Source organism: Eleutherodactylus coqui, chromosome 2, assembly GCF_035609145.1.
Source record: "Eleutherodactylus coqui strain aEleCoq1 chromosome 2, aEleCoq1.hap1, whole genome shotgun sequence".
NCBI lineage: Eukaryota > Metazoa > Chordata > Amphibia > Anura > Eleutherodactylidae > Eleutherodactylus > Eleutherodactylus coqui.
Window position 1 is genome coordinate 200252964 of NC_089838.1, and position 20746 is coordinate 200273709.

General features: G+C 41.7%; 1 protein-coding gene across 1 annotated transcript in view; it reads right to left on the minus strand.

The window, feature by feature from the left end:
• The window catches only part of SND1 (staphylococcal nuclease and tudor domain containing 1), a 572988-nt gene that overhangs the window by 399617 nt on the left and 152625 nt on the right, over positions 1-20746 (minus strand). The window contains exon 12 of the mRNA XM_066592191.1: positions 5397-5497. Coding sequence (XP_066448288.1) covers positions 5397-5497 — 101 coding nt within the window. The remainder of the gene's footprint in view (positions 1-5396; positions 5498-20746) is intronic.

The window sequence follows — 20746 nt, forward strand, 5'->3', positions numbered from 1 at the left end:
CACCATTTTATATGCACTCATTGAGAACAATAGGGCTCTATGGCACGTAATAAGCGGTAAAATAGAACATGCTGCATCCTTTTTTACGTGCATAATATACACAATGAATACACACAAGTGTGAATGGATCAATGTACTTACACGGACCCCACTCACCGCACATATTCCACACGTACTTCACAATGAAGTTACGCTCATGAGAGCCCGCCCTGAGTCACATACCATTAATACTCTTTTTTTCACAACGTATTAATAGGCTTTTCTGGTTTTATGTAAATAGGTCTTTGCATAGTGAAAGGTCACTCAATTTTCGAATTTCCTTCGCATTTCAGTGCAATCTCTCACAATTCCAAGAGCGGTTTGCCATCAATGAACATTCTAGTTTATATCGAGGCAAAAAACCTTTATAGATCTAATTGAGCATAAGTCTAAAAACTGGCTTAAAAAATGGTGGAAGGTTTCAAGAACAAACTTATCAAGAAAACTTAAAGAACTTATGGGGGTATTGCTAGGGGATAACTAATTGATCGATGGCGGTCTGACTACTGGGATCCCCACTGACCACGAGAACGGGAGCCCGGTTGGTTTCCTGAAATAAGGAAACTGAGGTTGAGCAGTACGGGAAGCACTTGGGGATCTTTGGTGCCCTTATTGAAATGAATGCATCTGCCGACCTGTGCTTCCTTCATTCGGAGGCCAACCAGGCCCTCGCTCTTGTGATCAGTACAGGCCCCAGTGGTCGGACCACCACCAATCAGCTAGCTATCCCCTATTCCATGGACAGCTGATAATTTGTTACCCCTTTAATCTGTATAGCCTCGAGTAAAGATGGTAGAGGCGGAAAAGAGCTAAACTTTTATATACGTTAAAAGGTATCAATAAGGTTCAGGAAGAAAGTGTTTTATTAGGAGGCTAAACACCAGAACAAGGGGGCACAATCTGAAATTAGTTAGGGGAAAAAATCAGAAGTGATGTCAGAAAATATTTTACTGAAAGAGTAGTAGATGCTTGGATCAAACTTCCAGCAGACGTGACCGGAAAATAATCAATAACTGAACTCTAGTATGTCTGGGATAAATCATAGCTCTATCCTAAAAGAAGAAGAAAATAATTTAAAGGCAGACTGGATGAACATGGTCTTTTTTGTGGCCAATTTTCTACAGTGTTCATGCTCTGGGATAAATGACGCAATATCTAAATAGTATGGGCTCCTTCACATTGGTGAGGGCGATATCGGACCGTGAATCATGGCCTGATATCACACTTGCTACACTGTGAAAGCCCCGTGGATGCAAGGCGTTTTCATGTGAAAACAGCCTCGCATCACAGCTGCGGCAGAAGATTACGGGTTCGCCCATTGCTTTCAACGGGGTCGGCACTGCTACCGCCAGCCTCAATGGAATCAATGGGAGATCTTGCAGCTAGATAGAACATGCTGCGATAGGTTTCCTGCATAGCATTGCATCGCAGTGCCATGCAGGGAAACATCGCTAATGTGAATGAAACCATTCAAAATAATAGGGTACATATTTGTACGTCTCGCAAATCTTGCACGCACAATATGCATAGAAAACAGCCCATTGATTTCAACTAGTTCATTGACATGCACGTGTTTGTCCATCGCATTTCAGTCACGCTAAAAAACCTGCAGCATGCTCTATTTCCCTACGCATTTGTGCACCAAAATTACCCACAGAGGTCAATAGGGATGAACAAATCCGTGCAAAATAGATACGTGAAATACTGTATAACTGTACAGAAAAAGAGAACTAATTGGGAACTCAGACTAATTAGCCATTTCAGTTGGTATGTAGTTTTTTGCCATGCACAGAAAAAGTATCGTTAAATAAGTGGACGTAGGCACAAAAAAACATCATACCTTCCGGAAAAACCTACGCTCATGCTCATTTAAATACGTATATGCTCGTGTGAATCCGGCTTGAGTTCCATTTTAATATGTTTCGCTATATAAAGATAACAACTTTAGCTATGATCATACAGATTTTTTTTATTTTATAGATAAGGGAAAAAAGGTTATTCCTAACTGGACACTTTACAAAAGAGAAGCCCCCAACATCGCATCCAATTTTGCTTTTCATTTGCAGCTTTTTCCCTCCCATCCACAGCCTATTTTTGTCTTCTTCCACCTGTAAATAGCCATGATTTTTAACGGACATTTAGTATATTTTTACATTATTTTGAGATATTACATTTTTATAATGAACAGAAAATCTACAAACATAATGTACGACTCCTATGGCTTTGGTAGGGTACAACATGGATTTCCGATCTAACAAGACCACCCAGACTCCCAGTATAGCAAGCCGCGGGAATAAGGAACGGATGAAGGTTTTGTTCACTGTAGGTGTGGTATTGAGTGTCCTGGTGATCGGCTTTGCGGATTTTAAAGGACAGAGTTGACCGATGTTCTAGTAAGATGCATCAGGTTCTGATAATCAAATTACAGAATGGAACAAAACTTGATATTAAAAATTCCAGGGAGGATTATAAAAGAAAAATATAAAAAGGTCAGACAGTATAATCCTTCAGTGCAGCTTTCATCTCAAACAGTAAGCTCGGGGTGTAAACAGGAGCACCATGTCTAACTTTAGCAACAGCCTGAAGCCACGAGTATAACTGGATATTTTAGAAATATATTAGCACTGTTGTAATCTCAAAGGCCCAGCAGTAAAGAGAGTGTTAAAAGGGCAATCTAGCCCAGTTTTATAAAGCTCAGGACTTTACTTCTCTTTTTCTGTCTCTTTAGCTCAAAAGGTGAAGCTGGAAAAAGTTGTGTATTTATGCATGACCTCTATAAGCTCAACTTAAAGGGGAAATCCAGATCTGCTTTGTGCTATATGCTCAGGCATGTATTTCCAATAATATGCACATTATTAAATTCATCTCTGCTGCATTTTAAGGCATTTTCATGCTAGAGGCTGATTTTCTCAGCCTGTGGTAAGATCAGCCGGCTTGCCTACCAGTGTGTAACTCCAAAAAAGCCTATGCAAGCTGTAATGATAATGTAACATGAATATTTTCTCACTCACAGATCCTTACCAACATTCTATCTCAGTCTACAAAGTTTGATGCGGTCGAATTATCCTCTCTAATGGGCCAGTAATGCAGTGTAAAGTGCTCGCTACAGAAAAAAAAAAAGGATTGACAAGCCAAGGCATAACTATATGGTGCCCATAAGCCCCACACTTAAAAAAAAAAAGGCACATAGCAGGCGGTGGGATCCGATTAAAGATTTCATATTTGAGCATGGCCTCTGGCCTCAAAAAAACACAGATGAGGCTGTCAGGAATGACACACTATACAAGCACAAGAAGGAGGTCCAGCAGTACCATAATGAGATATTGCAATCTAAAGGGCTTAGGGCAAATGCATGGGACATAAATGCCTGAAGGCTGAGGGTCCCGCAGCTATTGTGAGAAGGGCAGTCTGCTGACCCCCTACTGCATTTTCCATAGAGTTGAAAAGAGAGGCAGCAGAGTGCAATTGCAGGCTGTGCAATTTTGGCCTTACGTCAATGGCCAATTTTCCAATTTGCAGCAATTTTCATAAACTCCAAAACGGCTGGAGCTCCATATTTCTGATAGACCGTATTAAATCCTCGGCTTCCCAGGATATCGCAGTAGATTTCAACAAAACTGTCATACTGAACAATCAGTCCGATCTGCAGGGAACATGTCTTAGAACAGAGACTTTTATACTTTGCGAGTCACATTGAACTTTGAATGATGGTCAGGAGCCACTTTCAAGTCAAATATGTTAACATATTAAACTTGAAGAAACAGAATCATGAAATTTCAATTTGCGGATACATATTGCAGTTTGAAATTTGATACAATTGTATTACAGCACCCAAACTGTCACTGTTCTGGGGATAGGATATGTCTGTGGTATTGTGAGTGAATATCATGTAAATATAATAGCAGATAACTATATAGGATGTATGGTCGTATTTCAGGGCTCCAATGGGATATTTCCACAGCTGGAGGTCATGAAGCCTTTTGTGGCTACTACTTGGGGGCCACTATTGAAGAACAATTACAGCTGATCAGATTGGCATACCAGTGGGTGGGAAAAATCTCATATACATGTAATTTGTTAACTGAAATCCTTGCTCACCATGGGCTTATGAAGCTTGGCCATGTGTGGGAGAGGGGATTAACCGTGCTAGAGGTGGTTTATCTTACGTGCAAGCTAAGAATCAAACATGTTGAAATGCAACAAGCTGGATCCTTTTCCCTCCCAACATCTGTCAATCAGGGACCCCTATACACATTACGGAGTCTGCAAATCCTTCAGGTTTGGCTGAGCTAATGCATATGGTTAGATAATAGCTGTCTTCAAACATCTTAGCTGCAGTAATTTGCTCTAAATATTAATTACAGCGCATTTAAAATGTTAAGTGCAGATAAGGCAAATATTTGCTTATACAAACTGTCAGAACAAAACTGGTCTTTTGCATTTGCAGAATACCCCCAATACTCACACCTCAGAAATATGGGCAGTTAGAAAAATCTGAAAGAACCCCTTTTGTGCTGTGGATGCAGAAGGGGTTACAAAAACCAGACTAAGCTAATCCTTCTGAAGAACTGACTTTGTAAGCGCATGTCTCAATTTGTGTGCAACTGGCAGATAAGGGCAATTTCCAGGTTCCAGTCGACTTAACAGCTCCTGGGATAATGCTCCATTGTCTCATAAAGGGCTTTCTATGGGACAAACAGTATGGCCAAGAGCACTTTGGGCTTCATCCAAGACTAGCTGCTATGGAGAAGCACCTATGACAAATTACCAAACCATTTCCAGGAACACATGCAATAAAACCTTACCCTGGAGACTTGTCACACAGTAAGGACAAGCAAAACAACCTGCTCAGAATGCAGATGCTGCAGAAGGATCTTGGCATGTGTGCCCTCTTAAAAAGTGTGAATCCGCTTTAGGCGTAGTGGGTATATGGATAACTCCCTGGAAAGCTGCAGGTCAGCAAAAAACACTGAATTCTATTTTGTTGATCTCTGAAGAAAACACGGGTGACGAAAGGGTTACAGCGTGGATAAAGTTTGCAATAGGTGAGCAGCATCTCACCCATTTCCAGCAACAGGAAATCCAACTTCCATAATGAACCATTCACACAGACAAAACTAAGCCAGCAGATTGTACCACATGGAAAATTCCGCACAACTTTGTGCGGACTTTGATGCAGAATTGAAAATGGTTTAGTTCCACCTGCAGTTCTGCATCAAAATCTGCACTGAACTATGCAGCAGCTGCGTGTTGCATGCGTCCTGTGACCTAACTCCACCCGTGTGAAAGGGCTTTTGGGGATTCAACAATAAATGATCTTCACCAATAATGTTGCTCTCACTCCTTGAGATACTTACATGCCCCCAATAGTGACTGTTGCACAGGTACGTTCAGGAAACGCCGGAGTGGTCTCTGTGGCGGCACTGGCTGATCGGATGTAATCCACATTCACATTTACCTAGAGACAAATTGAAAAAGATCAAATGTTTTATAGATTATATACAAGTGCAAAATAAGACTATCAAAATATATATAGTAGTAGTGCAGTGCACAGAAGGGCCTCTAGAGGGCTGCAGACAGGACTTCTGGTGCTAGGGTTAACACTAAGGGGAGCAGGAACTAGAAAAGGGACAGTTCCTGCCAGAATCGAGGGGAGAGGGAGAGAGGACCAGGGCAGCAGAGCTGACGTGCTGCAGGCTGGTGGCCTAGCAAAGGCCAGAGTCTGACAGGGACGACGAGCCCGGACTCACACCCAAGGTGGGGTGCATATGTGATAGACATGATGATTATTTTGGTATAAAATGTCTATCGATTTATATAACCCAAATGTGTTATGCTGTTGTAATGACTTTTAGCTCTGGAGTTTGATCGACACACAATCTAATCATAGTATTTACTAGACAATGGGATGGTGAAGGATGTCTGATGTTAATGTTAGCTAAGTACATAGGAATTACACAAGTTGCACAACCAGCCTCTAAGAGTTAAAGGGCCATAGTGTTGTGTATATCTGTGTTAAACACTGAGTGTTTACCTAGCCCCCTTCCACTCCTCACACAAGCTAGTTAAACAATGGGTTGCCACATACACAGAAACTGCTTAAGGTTGTCTGCATGCTAAAGAAGACAAAGTCCATACTATGGCGGACGTGAGGGAGGGTGGGCAGAGAGGTGGGGGATTCTATATGATTCGACAAATGAGAATCCTATATGTTACTGATGTAATCTGTTGCACGCCCATTAAAGGCGGTTATCATGTGTTATAATAAAAAGCCTGAGCCTCTACACATTGTAGAGACTCTCCCAGTTTTAGACCAGCATTTGTGTCTGATTCTGCGCGACGATGTGTGCACACGATACAATTCGGAAGCGACAAAATACCCTGAAGCCTGCTGGAGAAACCATAATCCAGAACACATATGAACTGTGTTTTTGTTGTATGCTGTGAAAATAAAGTCTGGCAGGAGCCAGAGATAAAGAAATCCCAGTCTCTGGAGTTCTACATGTGTGATGTGCCATTATATATATTATATATAAAATAAAACTGGAGTTAGAAAATGACAGATTTCATTTGAGGTCAACTCCAACAACGAATATGGGATCTTTCAAATCTTTTTAGAAATGAACCTGTCAAATCGAACGCACTGTCTGATCTATATTCAGTATAACTTGTAATGGATTCACATGAACTCCTGCTTATTCTGGACTTAGGACTCCAGTGGATGGCTTGCCCAGGATTGTTAGTCTTCACTTATAAGAGTACATACAGACATGGCTGTATATCACTAATAAGACCAGCCACTGGATTCTAAAGAACAAGCAGGGATTCAGGTGAATACACTACAAGTTGTGCTTCACGCCTTAGTGAAAGCCAATATGCTTTTTTACAGACTTCGCTAATGGGCTTTAAACCTGCACATACATCTTTAGAGGTGGCGGCTTGGCTGACTTATGACAGCCAGGCTCCTGCTATAACTGCCAGGAGCAAAGAAACCTCAGATCCTGGCAGCTTACCCCCTGACATGCTACAATCAATAGCAATGCAGAAAGTAAGCAGATGGCAACCTGCAATGTGAGTGCAAGGTACCAGTGAGTTCCCATGGCAGCCAGAGGCCTAACAAAGGCTTCTATGTCTGCCATGTAACTTTAGTAAAGTCTAACAGGCTAGAATGCACTACATAAGTAATGCAATGTAAGAAAGGTAGTCTGAGCCTCCCTAACTTGAGATTATACCATCAGGACGCGCAGATAGCAGCATAGAATTCCAACCCCCAAACCATTAAATTGGTCTGTTTGAAACCCTCAAAACCTTCCCAATCAAGTTAATAAAATCCCTGTCACCATTACAACCCCTTCCTGCTGAGCCCCAATTCCCTCCTGTACATTCATCATCTGATTTTTCGTGGTGTCACAGCCAGAGCCAACTACCATTAGTAAGGTTTGCAGTAGAAATAGGATTATCTCCTAAAACTATGCATCCGGAGTTCAATATTCCCCTTAAGAGACTATTTCAGATTCATGCACGTACATCACTTCCTGTCTGTTCCAGATCAAGGTTTTTTTTTGTAACTCTTCTAGGAGGTAAGGGACCTATATCTGATTTGTATGGCCAATTTAGATAGTCCCCCTCCACAGGCTCAAGTGAGAAAGGCTCTTAAGCTCCAAACTTGGAAAATCGGGTTCAGCTTCCCCCCTGGTCTACGCTTCTTAATGCTTATATAATGGGTTTAACTTAAAAAAAAATTGGCAACAGCTCCTATACTATTAGCTGCCAAATGGACTATCGTTGTCCACTGAAGATCCCCTTTAGGGTCTTGAGGAAAAGGTATAAAGAAAATTAAAGAAATGCAGTGCTTCAAGAGGCTAACCACCATCATAGAAAACGAACTCCCCAGATTCAAGGCCAGTTGGTCGAAATGGAACTCTAATTACCCAAAAACCATTCTTTTATATCTACCTCGCCTATACAGGGTGTATGTAATACACATACGACGCCGTATCCATTGAAATACTGACTGCCAGAGTTTTCTTTTTTTATTACTGTAAAACTGTTTAATAAGTTTTCACCCAATGTTCATTGTTATTTCTCACTGTTCTGGGACTTTATTGTGCGATGACTCTGTGCTCATTTGCCCCTAGGACATGGAATGTTATCTTGTTTTTGATAAAACTTAATGGAGAGTTCAGGGGAAAAAAAATTATTTTGTTACTTATCTCGTATGGTGATCTCTAAAATTTAAATTTAAAAAGTAATTCCCAAATTGCTATTCTTCTTTCATTCACCGCGCAAAAAAAAACAAACTAATAAAAAGCAATCTAAAGTCAAATGTACTCCAAAATAGTACCAACAAAAACTACATCTCTCCCACAAAAACCTCATAACGGTCCATTGCCAGACAAATAAAATACTCTGGGTCTTAGAATGTGGCAACGCAGACTCCATAGTTTTTGAGTTTTTAAACATGCTTTTATAAAAAAAATAGCTTAAAAAACTATATAATGCTGTAATTGTACTGATCCAGATAATAAAATTATGTTCTTAGTTTCTTGTTTTTTTTTAAACCAAATGGGGAATCTAGATTAAATAAAAAGTGGAATTTCTGTGGTATTTTTCCTTCACCCCAAAAAATATAAAAAATAAAAAAAAGTTCAACACATATGTACCCCAGAGTGATGCCATTAAAAATGCAGCTTGCCCCACAAAAATCAAGCTCCTATATGCCTATGCCAATGATTTATGGCTCTTACAATGCATTGATGAAAATTGCTTGGTACTTAACCCCTTAACGACACAGGATGTATAGTTATATCCTGTGCGTTCAGGGTCTGTATGGACGGGGGTCAGGTGCCGATCGTGCTCCACACAACGCAGCTGCCAGATGTTTTACAGATGACCCCCCCCCCCCCCCACACACACACACACTGCCCTCGGCAAAATCCACGATCAGTATGAATGTTGATCGTGGCTATTAACCCTTTAAATGCCCTGGCAGTTCAGGAATTTTATTCTCCCAATCAAAGTTTGTTTGCGAGATGACATTTGATTGCTATGGCAGCCTAGGACCGTCTGAAGCCATGGCTGACTGCCTATTAAGCCATGCCTGTCTTGTGGCTTGGTAGAACGCCTGTCAGTCGCGTGGGGACTTAAAAAAATATGGAAAAATGAATGAAAAAAATATATAGTTTAAAAGAAATCTTTTTCCTAATTTCTAGTAAAAAATCTAAACAAAAACATGGTATTTCCACATCAGTAAAAGTCTGATCAAAATAACGCATTATTTGTCCTGCATAGTGAACATTGTCAGGAGAAGAAAAAAAAGCCCCAGATTGGCGCTTTTTTGGTCACTTCATCTCCAAGAAAAAAATAAAAAGTGATCCCAAAGTCACATGTACTCCAAAAGCAATAGACTCTACTTTCGGATAATTCACATGCAACCTGTTGGACTCTATTCTAAAGATGTCGGAAATGCAGTCTATGGTTAGAGCATATTAAACACAGAAACAGAGTGTATTCGTAGCAATGTGCAGAACGTTCTAGCAGTGCATTCTTCTACAGGAAGGATAAAGGTTTCTATAATAATCACAGGCTGAGCCTATCACTGTGCCGTGTTCCATCTCACTGACATCTCTCGCACTCATCAAGACAGGAAAAGGAAAATGACAGCTTTCAAACACCAGCTAATGCTAGACGAACCCTCCCAAGCTATTGTGCTTACTGTAAAGAAGCAGGCAGAAGAGCTATACCAAGAAAGGACAAGACCACAACTTTGAGATTTAAAGGTAATAGGCTTCCTCCCAGCCTTGAAGAAGTGATTACATTCAGGATTAAAACAATTTAAACAAACTGTGTGCTGTCTAATCTTTAAGCGGCAAATTTAACGAGGAACTGGAAAGTCCTCAAGTCAGCAGGATTGGCTACATAGCTTTGCAGCAGTGGCCCCGCTGAATCTAATGAGGTCTCCCTTTTCCTTCTACTTCCTCCTAATCTCCCATACAGGGAGAAGACACAGATAAGATATTAGATGTACTGTTGTATCTTGTCTCCACCAGAAGAATGGGTGGAAACCAGCTGCACGGTCACAAGCAACACCCACAACTTGATTGGCTGCGGCAGAGAGTGGGTCAAGGCTGTCTCCACTGGTACCCTACCGGTATCCCATGTGTGCTCGGAGCTCCCATGTCATACTTCCTCGGCGACCTTCTTCCCTTCCAGCTTCGGCGCTATGAGTTCCCTTCTGACCCCCAGCTGTAGGGAGAATTACCTAATAAGGAGGACCCTACCTATAAGCAAGGCGATCACCTCGATAAAGGTGGCCCCGCACTGGAAACGCGGTCCTATCACCGAAGGGTTAATACACGGAACCAAACAGACTGGCACAAAGGACACAAATCACACACCAACATACTAGGGCTAACATGCAAGACAGAACCACCACATAGAACAGGACAGTTAACTCCTCATGTCTAGCCACCAGCACAGACATACAGAACATGACACTGTTCACACCATATACACAGAAGAGGGCTATCCATGCCTAATGTCTGGCCACCTGCACAAACACTGGACAAGCCACAATTCAAACACATAACACAAATACAGGCATGCAAGACCAACAAACCATAGAGTGAAGGGATACCAGCTTCCTCTTGCAGAGGGCAGATATTTTTCTGCAAACAGACCGGTGGTGATTGGCTAGCAGGAGAACATCACACCTAGCCAGCTTAATCATTGCACACCTGTGGGGCTATGCTGCTAAAAAACTGTGTGGCACAACAGATCCCAGGCAGCACAATCCTTACAATATACCTGCAATTATATCTCAAAGTACCTATTGAGAATAATGGGCTCAAGATCCAATATTCACGCAGCAATGGGTTATTGACCCTACTTGAAGCATTATTATAAGCGCTAATCATCATAATACTAGGCCAGGGTCTAGAAATTAGCAAACATATGGTCACAGACAGGGGTATAACTGCAAGGGATGCGTTGTACCCGAGCCCCGGAGCCTTAGGGGGCCCATAAGGCCTCTCTTCTCCATATAGGGAGCCCAGTACTACGAATAAAACATCATATTTGGGGGCCCTGTTGCAAATTTTGCATTGGGGCCCAGGAGCTTCAAGTGACGCCTCTGGTCACAGGCCCATCAATGTGTCAAATAATTGCTAAACCCAACATTCTAGGTAAGTATGTGCACCAACTGCATACACCAAAGGAAAAAAAAAAAACATTGCTAGAGGTTGCCTATGGTCTTAATCAACTTTTCATGATAAACAAAGAAATAGTTTGCAGTGTAACCATGAAAACGTATAGATTTGTTTAGCACTTGTAGAGGCAGAAACCATATTTTTTTCTAGCCAGAGTATATTCAGCATTTATTGGATTAAATCAATGTTTGCGGTGGTGCGCATACCATTTTATCATGACGAAGAATGCTTTCTGAAAAACATGCTTGATTAATTGTAGGTCAATCAGTGGCACTTTAACATTATTCTCCGCGAGTTATGGCCAACTTTCCAGCGTAACATGTTTATCTTATTCAGTAAAATACATAATAAAATGAAGGAGTGCACCAGGGTTAAAACAGAGAGCAAGAGGACAAGAAAGAAGCAACAAAAATAAGAGTATCATCAGAGGAGGTCAGCCAGTTCAACCTTATCTAATAGAGAAACAAAACATTTCCAGCACTTCTAAGCTTCTGTTAGAAATATCTTGTTTTAATATTTACTGAAGTGCTCATTTTCTAAAAAGGACAGCTCAAGTACAGAAAGTGCCAAAGGGCAGGAGGCAAAGTGAAAAATGCATTATGAGAAATGTGCCCAAGGGCACCTCTGCAAAAGTAAACCGTGATTAAAACATTTTTAAATTTAATACACAGAGCATCATCTTATTTTGTAAAGCCTCTGGACACAACTGTCCATTTCTGGCTTATTCCTCCTCCCTGTAGGCAGATAAGCATATTTACTTCCACAAAGAGAAAAAAATTATTTTTTTTTTTTAATTCATACTAGGCAGGGTACATGTTTACAGTAATGGTACTCAAACTGTGGTCAACGTAGAAAAACTGTATTCAATGGGAGATGTACAGGAGGGTACAGGCTGCTGTAGCCAATGTCAGCAAACATTAGAGCTACCGATGGGGGACAGGCTGGGAGCGGTGAGCAGAAGCTCTTTATTATGCTTTTGCCGTGGGGAAGCCGGTTACATATGAACAAGTCCTTTCAGTCCAGTAAAGCCCCACTAAAGGACAGCCATTCACATGAATGGCCAAACTGTAATAGCAGAACAGCACATGGTCCACCAGAATGGTAATCATTCCTACTCCGTTGCTCTTCATTCTGGGTCATAGTGAAGGGTAGAGAGCATGGGCACCACACACTATGAGTGTTTGGCACAACCCCTTTAAAGAGAGATATAGGCCAAAACAAGTGCATACCAGTAATAAATTATGTAATTCCATATGATAAAAAGAATTGTCTTTTACCACATGGGGTGTTTTTTTTTTTGGGGGGGGGGGGGGTTACTATCCTCTAGATAAAGTTACTAAACTGATATCTGGCAGCTGCTTACACAGGATGTCACAACAATACCATAGCTATTATTTTTACTTCTAAATCCCTGGTGTGAGCCGAAGCATCATCCTTCAGTATAAAGCACTTCTGTGCTCTCCTGGGTCGGCATGCATCTGTGTGTCCACTGGAACAGACATTGGAAAGTCTTGCTCTCCGCTACCTGAGTGTTTTGACACATTTATCGTACGTTCATACTGCATTTCCTGCATCTGAGAAATGTGACAGGGATTTGGATGAAGAAGAAAAAAATTAAAAAGTCAGTCCTGTCCAGTTTATATTTTCCTGCAGGTAAGATTTTTTTTCCATAACATACAAAGCAGACGGTACTGAAGCAAACCGAAATAAAATAGTTCCCACCAAATTCAATGAGGATTGTACTGAATGAAATTTCTCCTATTTTTCTGCCCTTCGGATGGAACAGAAAAGAGGAGAGCAAAACGCTAATGTGAATCTGGCCTAAGGCGTATACGTATTTGGGCGTGCATGAGCGCAGCGTTTTTATTTGCAGAACAATCTATGCCGCTTCGCACATATTTTATTGTACTCTTTCCACACTGCAAAAAAATATGCACTGATTGAAATAGCGGATTGGTCTAATGAGTTCCAGAGGTTTCCTTTTTCCTGCGCAATTACGCATTGTTTCACACGTCTGCTAAAGTATTTTACACATGTGTGCATCCTGATTCACTTCTATGGGGAATTTTGGAGTGCAAATGCGTTGGAAAATAGAGCATATTGTGTTTTTTGCACAACTGCAATGCGCAGGAAGAACAAGCACATATGAACGAACTCAAATAAATGAGTTCTATTCACTTCATATAGCACAAACATTGCGCGCTTACATAATCTCGTGTGACGCCGGCCTAAGGGTGCCCTTACATGGGCGAGAGCCAGGTGCACACGAATGTTGGGAGCAACTTACATCGCCCAGCACACAGAAACCAGTCAGTGTGCTGTGCAATGAGCAACAGGCCGCACATCTGCATGTTCTATTCTCGTGCAAGACACACATGAAAATAGTATGTTGTGATTTTTTTTTTCTGTCTCACCGTATTGCTCTGAGAGAAAAGGGGGGTAAAATCGCCCAAGGTAAATATACCTATTGCAAAACAACTAGCGCGCCTGTGAAAAACGCAGGAGTGATATTCGCTGGAACAGTGTTTGTGTGTCCGACAGTCATACTGTGCAAAACTAACTATCTCTCCTCTCCTGCACTTTTAATCATCTAATTTATGAACCACAAGAAACTTTGCAAGATAGATATAGAGGACTGGCAATAGGATAATTATACACACACACACAATCCTATTGCCAGTCCCCAATAGCCAGGCTATCATAGATTAGAAAATTCCTAAGCACTTCCTTCAAGAACATTCTTAATTCAGCCTTCTTCCCTTAATTTCCCCATAGGCCTGTTCTGACCATCTAGGAATAAGGCAACAAGGCAGGCTCAGAGGAGGTATTGGGTTGTGAAACGCATCGCCGATTATATGCATTGGTGAGTTTTCAAGGTCAATCAGTCATAGTCACTGTGAATTAAATCACTACTGGTGGTAAAACTCCCTTGAGGAGTCTTGTCCAGAGAAAAGCTAGAGAATGAGGAAGTGTGTCACTATCTAGAGCACACAATGTCACTGGGAACCAGCCATCTCACTGAAGGTACAAATATTTACACTCTAGCAGGAGAGACGTTTTGGTGGAAAAGCAAACACCACGAGGGTTGTACAATTGCAATTCTGTATGCTTGACTCATATAATGAATGTGGGATCAATGTAGCCCATGTGAAATTGCAGAAGGAGGAATAAACTTTCACTGCTGAGTCCTCGTCATTATCATCCTGCAACACTGCTTCTTTCCTTCCCAAGGGAAAAAAGTGACTAAATACAGCCATTTATCCGAAAATTTCACTTGCTACTCATCATACGTTTATCCTGGTAGCTGCCATCAATTACCAGTAATAAGCTAAATAATTAGCAAGTAAATAAAAGTTAAAATCCCATCCAGGAAGCGACTTAAAAGGGATCTTCTAGTTAAGAAACATTCTGGGTTTTATATAAATAAAGCTGAAATCGCTGTGTGAAACATTTTACAACTTTCAAAGATGGAAGAAAATGCCTCTAAGCTGTCTAATAAAAGTTGTCCTAACTTCCTGCAGCAACCAATCACAGGGCAGCTTTCATTTTGCCAGCCTACTTTAAACAACGCAAGCTGAGCAATGGGTGCTATGGGCAAAAGTACAGTCCTCAGACAGTTCGCTTGCTAATGTGTTTCAGTTCCTCAGGGTTTTTTCCTGAGGACTTGGTGATGGGGAACTCACTAAAAGTTTAAAAGGGGCTTGGATATCTGCGTACAACAATGTTACACGTTATTGTCACTAGTGTACATGGGAAGGGTTGCTGATCCAGGGATTTTTTCTGACAGCCAGATTTGAAGACAGGGGGGAATTTTTCCCTGAAAAGAGGAAAACTGGCTTCTACTAATGTTGATCCAGAGAAAGGCAAAAAAAACCATTGCAGGATAATAGGCTGAACTAGAGGGACACGTGTCTTTTTTCAGCACTGGCACTCCCAACTACTATAAAAAGACAGGCGATAACTTTATACCGTGGCACAACCCCTGTAATGGTCTAAGTCTCCTTTCACATGGAGGCAATGATGACAGAGTTCACACTTTCGAAGAGTTTATACAGGCAGAGAAAACTTTTAGATTACATTCATTAGTTGTTCACATTCCCTATAAAGGGAATGCGAATAACTAAGATTTTTCCGTTTACACGCAACGATGTGTAAATGAGTGAACTGATTATTTTTGTGCCTGCATAAAACAGTCAAACAAACAAATGAATTTTTGTGTGTTGTTGAATTGCTAGCAATATTTATACGATTATGGTTGAAATTCACAAAATCCAACTATTTTTTATTTTTTTAACAATAAACGTTCCATGTAAAAGGGCCCCAAGGGTATGAGACAAATATGGTAAGATTAGAGTTAAATTACCGTATATACTTGAGTATTAGCCGACCCGAGTATAAGCCAAGTCAATAAGTTTTATCACAAAAAACTGGTAAAACGTATCGACTCGAGTATATGCTGGGTTTAAAAAAAAAACAAAAAACCTCCATACTCATCTCCCAACTGGCGTCTGTGTCCCCGGCGGTGGTGCGGAAAGCTGCTAGAATCCTCCCCGCTGTCCCCTCTGCTCGGCTCTGTCATTCCCCGCCGTCGGCTCTGTGAAAGGCTGTGAATGATCGAGCGTCAGCTGTGATTGGCCAGCGCTGGATCCAATCACAGTGCTTCCTTTCATAGCGTTGACGGCGGGTGATTTAAAAGCCGAGCAGGGAGATGACAGCGGGGAGAATTCTAAATCAGCTTGCCGCAACGCCGCTGGGGACACAGGCGCCGGTTGGAAGGAGAGCATGGAGTTTTGTTTTTTTTTAACCCTTCCCTGACTCAAATAGAAGCTGAGGGGGCTTTTTCAGCACAAAAAAAAGTGCTGAAAAACAAGGCTTATACTCGAGTATATACGGTAGTTAAATTATCAGGACTAACGAGTTTCAGCAACTCCATAAAAGCTCTGGAACAATCTAACTAAATTCATATCGGTATAAAGAAGAAAGAGTGGGACTACACATGACAGCCTGTCTACATCAGAAACGGAATACATCTCAACATGGGGGACTGATCAATTCTGAATAGTTTCAACATCTATCAACCTTTGCATTATCAAGGATCACCAAAACACATTCAAGTAAGAGAAGCAGTTTTGCCTGGATTCAATGACGACAATGTAATATTACACCCAGCTGCCAAGGGCTTTCAAGCAAAGCAGCAGTGTTCAGGCTATAGAAAGCTGAAACCTTCCTCCCCTCCAGACATAATAGATGTGCTTGGGTTCTAAGATATTTGGCCAGCAGGTAGATCTTATTGTTTACACTGCCATCTTCTGCACTGCACGCAGCTTGAGGATGCCACCTACACCGGACTATTCACCTGCCACTGCAAGAACACCGTTCCAAGAGCAGCTACCATTTGTACAAATTCATATGTAAAAGTCTTTAATCGCTCACTTTCCTGACTATAAATGTGTTAATGAAGCTGGCGCTCTAACAGGAGGCATCATTTTCAAGGAAAAGAATGTGGATCTTACAATTTTCAAGAAAGTACTTCTTTCTTCACAAGCCAAGACATTTATAGATAATAGGGCAAAGAGGAAGAAATTATATTGAAGCTTATATGTTAAGTACATGAAGGCTGATCACTGTAAATTAAATATGCGCAGAATTGTTATAGGCCGCCTGCAGACGGGCGGAAATTCCGCGGCACGATTTCCGCCCTTGGAAGATGCCATAGGATTGTGTTAAAAAACGCAATCCTAGGCAGATGACCGTGATTTGGCCGCGCGGCAAACAAATCGATGCATGCTCTATTTCTTTGCGGGTCTCGCAGAGCCTTGCACAGAAACGTCACTCCCCAGCCGCCAGCTCCGCTCTGTCTATGCGCCGGCTACCCGGCAGCCGGCACATGAAAGAGCCGGGGCCGCGGGAGCAGGTGAGTGACACCCTGCTCTCTGCAGACACTCGGGTTGGGTCCCGCTGTGAGAATTCTCGCAGCCGGATCCGACCCGGCTGTCTGCAGGTGGCCATACTTTGTTATTTCACCTGAAGAGAATGGACATGAACGGGTCAACCTACCTGCAGCTAGAAATGCTCACTACTCAGTCTCTCCAAATCTGATAATTAGGGTGCTATACATGACATATAGGATGGCTGGAAAGGAACACTCATTGGTAACATTTATCTAAGACCAACGTCTTAGAAAAGTGTTGACAAAGCAAGATGCACCAAATACAATAAAAGGCGCAAGACTCCTATTAATTTTGGCACACATCATGTGCTGGTCATGTGTCACTTTATAAAGTCTACAGTAGATCAAACCTGCGGAATCCGACCCACCCGTGGACATGTGGCCTAAGCTAGTAAAAGCAACTGGCTGTTACGTGGGAGATAGCCATGGTGCTCTGATAGCTTGTTTTATAGCCTAGGATAAAGTGTATGTATCTCTCTATTATATATACACTAGTAATTATTAGGAAATCGTAGCACCAGTGTTTCTGGTGGCGCAGTGCGCCACACAGCTCTGCTACATGCTTGTCATACACACAGCTCTGCTACATACATTCTTCATCTCATACAACAGGGATCACAAGCAGCACAGGACTCCGTCATGCTACGCCCCAATTACATGACGGTGACATTATCACAGGCCCTTCATCCCGAGAGAGTTACATGCTCCGCGCCCTGATCACATGACGGTGACATCATTACAGGTCCTTTATCCCTGTCCAGATTACAGGCAGACTACATCCCATACAAACCCCCTGCGGCCTCAGTTGATATGGAATATTAATGAACACCTAGCCGGACAGCAGCTGTGTGTTTGCAGGACCTGTGATGACGTCACAGTCATGTTATCAGGGGCGGAGCATGTAACTCACTCACTCACAGATGGACAAGTGGTCGTTAATATTTTGATACACACACAATATAGTTTACACACCCGTTAAAATGCCATGATTTTGGCAGTTTAGAAAATCTGACAAAGATGCATCATTTCAGATTTATTTCCACCCTCAATGTGACCCGTTATCTGTACAATCCCACTGAAAAACAAACTGAAATCATTTAGGGTGGGAGAAACATAAATAAAGTGTGGTTTTGCTGCCCATAGAAGCTAAATTCCAAGTTTCTTTTTCCAGAACAACGTATGGAAAATTGTAACGGTAGTTAACGGCAAACAGCTTTCTTTTGAAACATAAAATATATTTAATCATCCACACGTAATGTACTGTCCAAAAATGCAGAAACTATAGAATGGAACCCACAGAACAAGACACGGCTCGTCAGCATTATCATTCAAGACCACAGCACCACCTGTAGATCAAGTTTAACCCTGCAGCTGATCACTAGAGCCGAAACCATTTGTTCTACTACAAAAAGCTATGAGGAAGAACGGTCCACGTACAGAAATAAAGAGCACATCAGAGATTGATTTGTAGAATCAGTGGGAAGGCATCCACATGTAACCTCACATCAACTCGACATTTTATATCTTTAGAATGTTCCGTCTCCGGGGGCGCACTCTGATTAACGCATAAGAACTTGGGGCATTTCTTCAAATTAATCCAGAGGAAGAAACATTGGGATTGATATTTATTCTGCACCATTCTATAACTACACAGAGTCAACAGCTCTAATCTGATCTCTTTCAACACTCAAGCAAAATCCAACAGCTGCTCAGCTGGCTAGCATGACTTCAGGTTATTTTCATTTCTAAGACAAGGCTTTTCTTGAAAGAGAGACATGACAATACAAACAGAAGTCTGCAACTTCTGCTGAACACAACATAAGAAATTACAGTTTCCTTCACCTAAATATTCTCTTTAACCCCTTCATGACGCGACCCTTCCCCCCCCCCCACACCCATTTTCGTTTCCCGTCCCCCCTCCCTTTAAACAAATCATAACTCCTCTATTTATCCATAGACGTCGCTGTATGAGGGCTTGTTTGCTTTTTTGCGGGACGAGTTGTATTTTTAAATGGTGCTATTTACTGTACCATCTAATGTACTGAAAAATTCTAAGTGGAGTTAAATGAAAAGAAAAACTAAATTCCACCATCTTTCAGTGCGTCTTGTTTCTATGGCGCACAAACTGCAACAAAAACAACAACATGATAACTTTATTCTATGGATCAGTGCGATTACTACGATACCAAACTTGTATAGTTTTTTTTTTTTACTATATTTTTTTTTTTTCAAAGACATTCAATTTTTTTCAATTATTTTCTGCAGTCATCTGCGTACAATAACTTTTATATTTTTCCGTTGACCTAGTTCAGCGATGGCTCATTTTTTGTGGGATGTCCTGTAGTTTCCGTTAGTACTAATTCGGAATACGTACGACTTTCTGATCACTTTTATTGCGTTTTTTCTTGGAGACAGGGTGACTGAAAAAGTGCATTTCTGGCGTTCATTTTTTTTTCCGGACGACGTTCACCGTGCGGGGTAAATAACCTGCTACTTTGATAGATCGGACTTTTACGGACACGGCGATAGCAAATATGTATTTTTTTTATTATTTAGATTTTTTAAATTATAGATATGGCAAAAGGGGGGGTGATTTAAACTTTTATTCCTTTTTTTTCTCCTTTTTTTATAATTAAAAAAAACCTACTTTATTGCTGTTTTTTTCATTTTACTTTTAAGTCCCCCAGGGGGACTACAATGTGCGATACTTTGATTGCTCCTGCAGTATGACGTAATGCTATAGCATTACGTCATACTGCATTCTGACAGGCAGCCTATCAAGCCACCCCACGGGGATGGCTTGATAGGCAGCCTCTCAAGGCAGACCTGGGGCCTTTCAGAAGGCCCCCGGCAGCCATAACACCTGCACGGCTCCCCCGATCACATCAGATTTGACAGCGGCATTTAAAGGGTTAATGGCCGCGATCGGCCGAACGGGTGTCAGCTGTACTAAACAGCTGAAGCCCGCGCTGGATGCAGAGAGGTATACATACCCTTATGCTCCAGGACGTAAATGTATGTCCTGGAGCGGGAAGGGGTTAAAGGGGCATTCCAATATATAAACCGTGACACCTACTAAAAGTATACAGTACAAAATAAAAATCGTCAATGCATAGAAATCAGCACTTAGTTGCCCAAAACATGAATATAGCTCACTCCTAGGGTTGTGACCGGCAGTACAGCTTCACCTTACTGGTCGAGCATGCTCACTACTAGCAAGAAGATTATAGGAGGATATAACTGGGAACTAATATGAGAGACTCAGCAGTGAAATGCACAGAAGGGGAGGGCTTTGTCTTCAGCAGACACGGGAATACAGTGGTTTGGAGGGGAGAACAATCTGGAATAGATGTGAACAATGGAAGATGGGAACTGTAGTTTGCTGCCCACATGAGCGGCTGTTGAAGACTAGACCACTCTTGCTGCCCAAGGAGGAACTTGTGCAAAGACCTGACAGTCTTAGGCCTCAAGTCCACAGGCGGATTTGATTTGCAGAATCCACACGGGTCACCCACGCGAAAGGTTCACAATTCAAAGTGCCTGTAGGAAA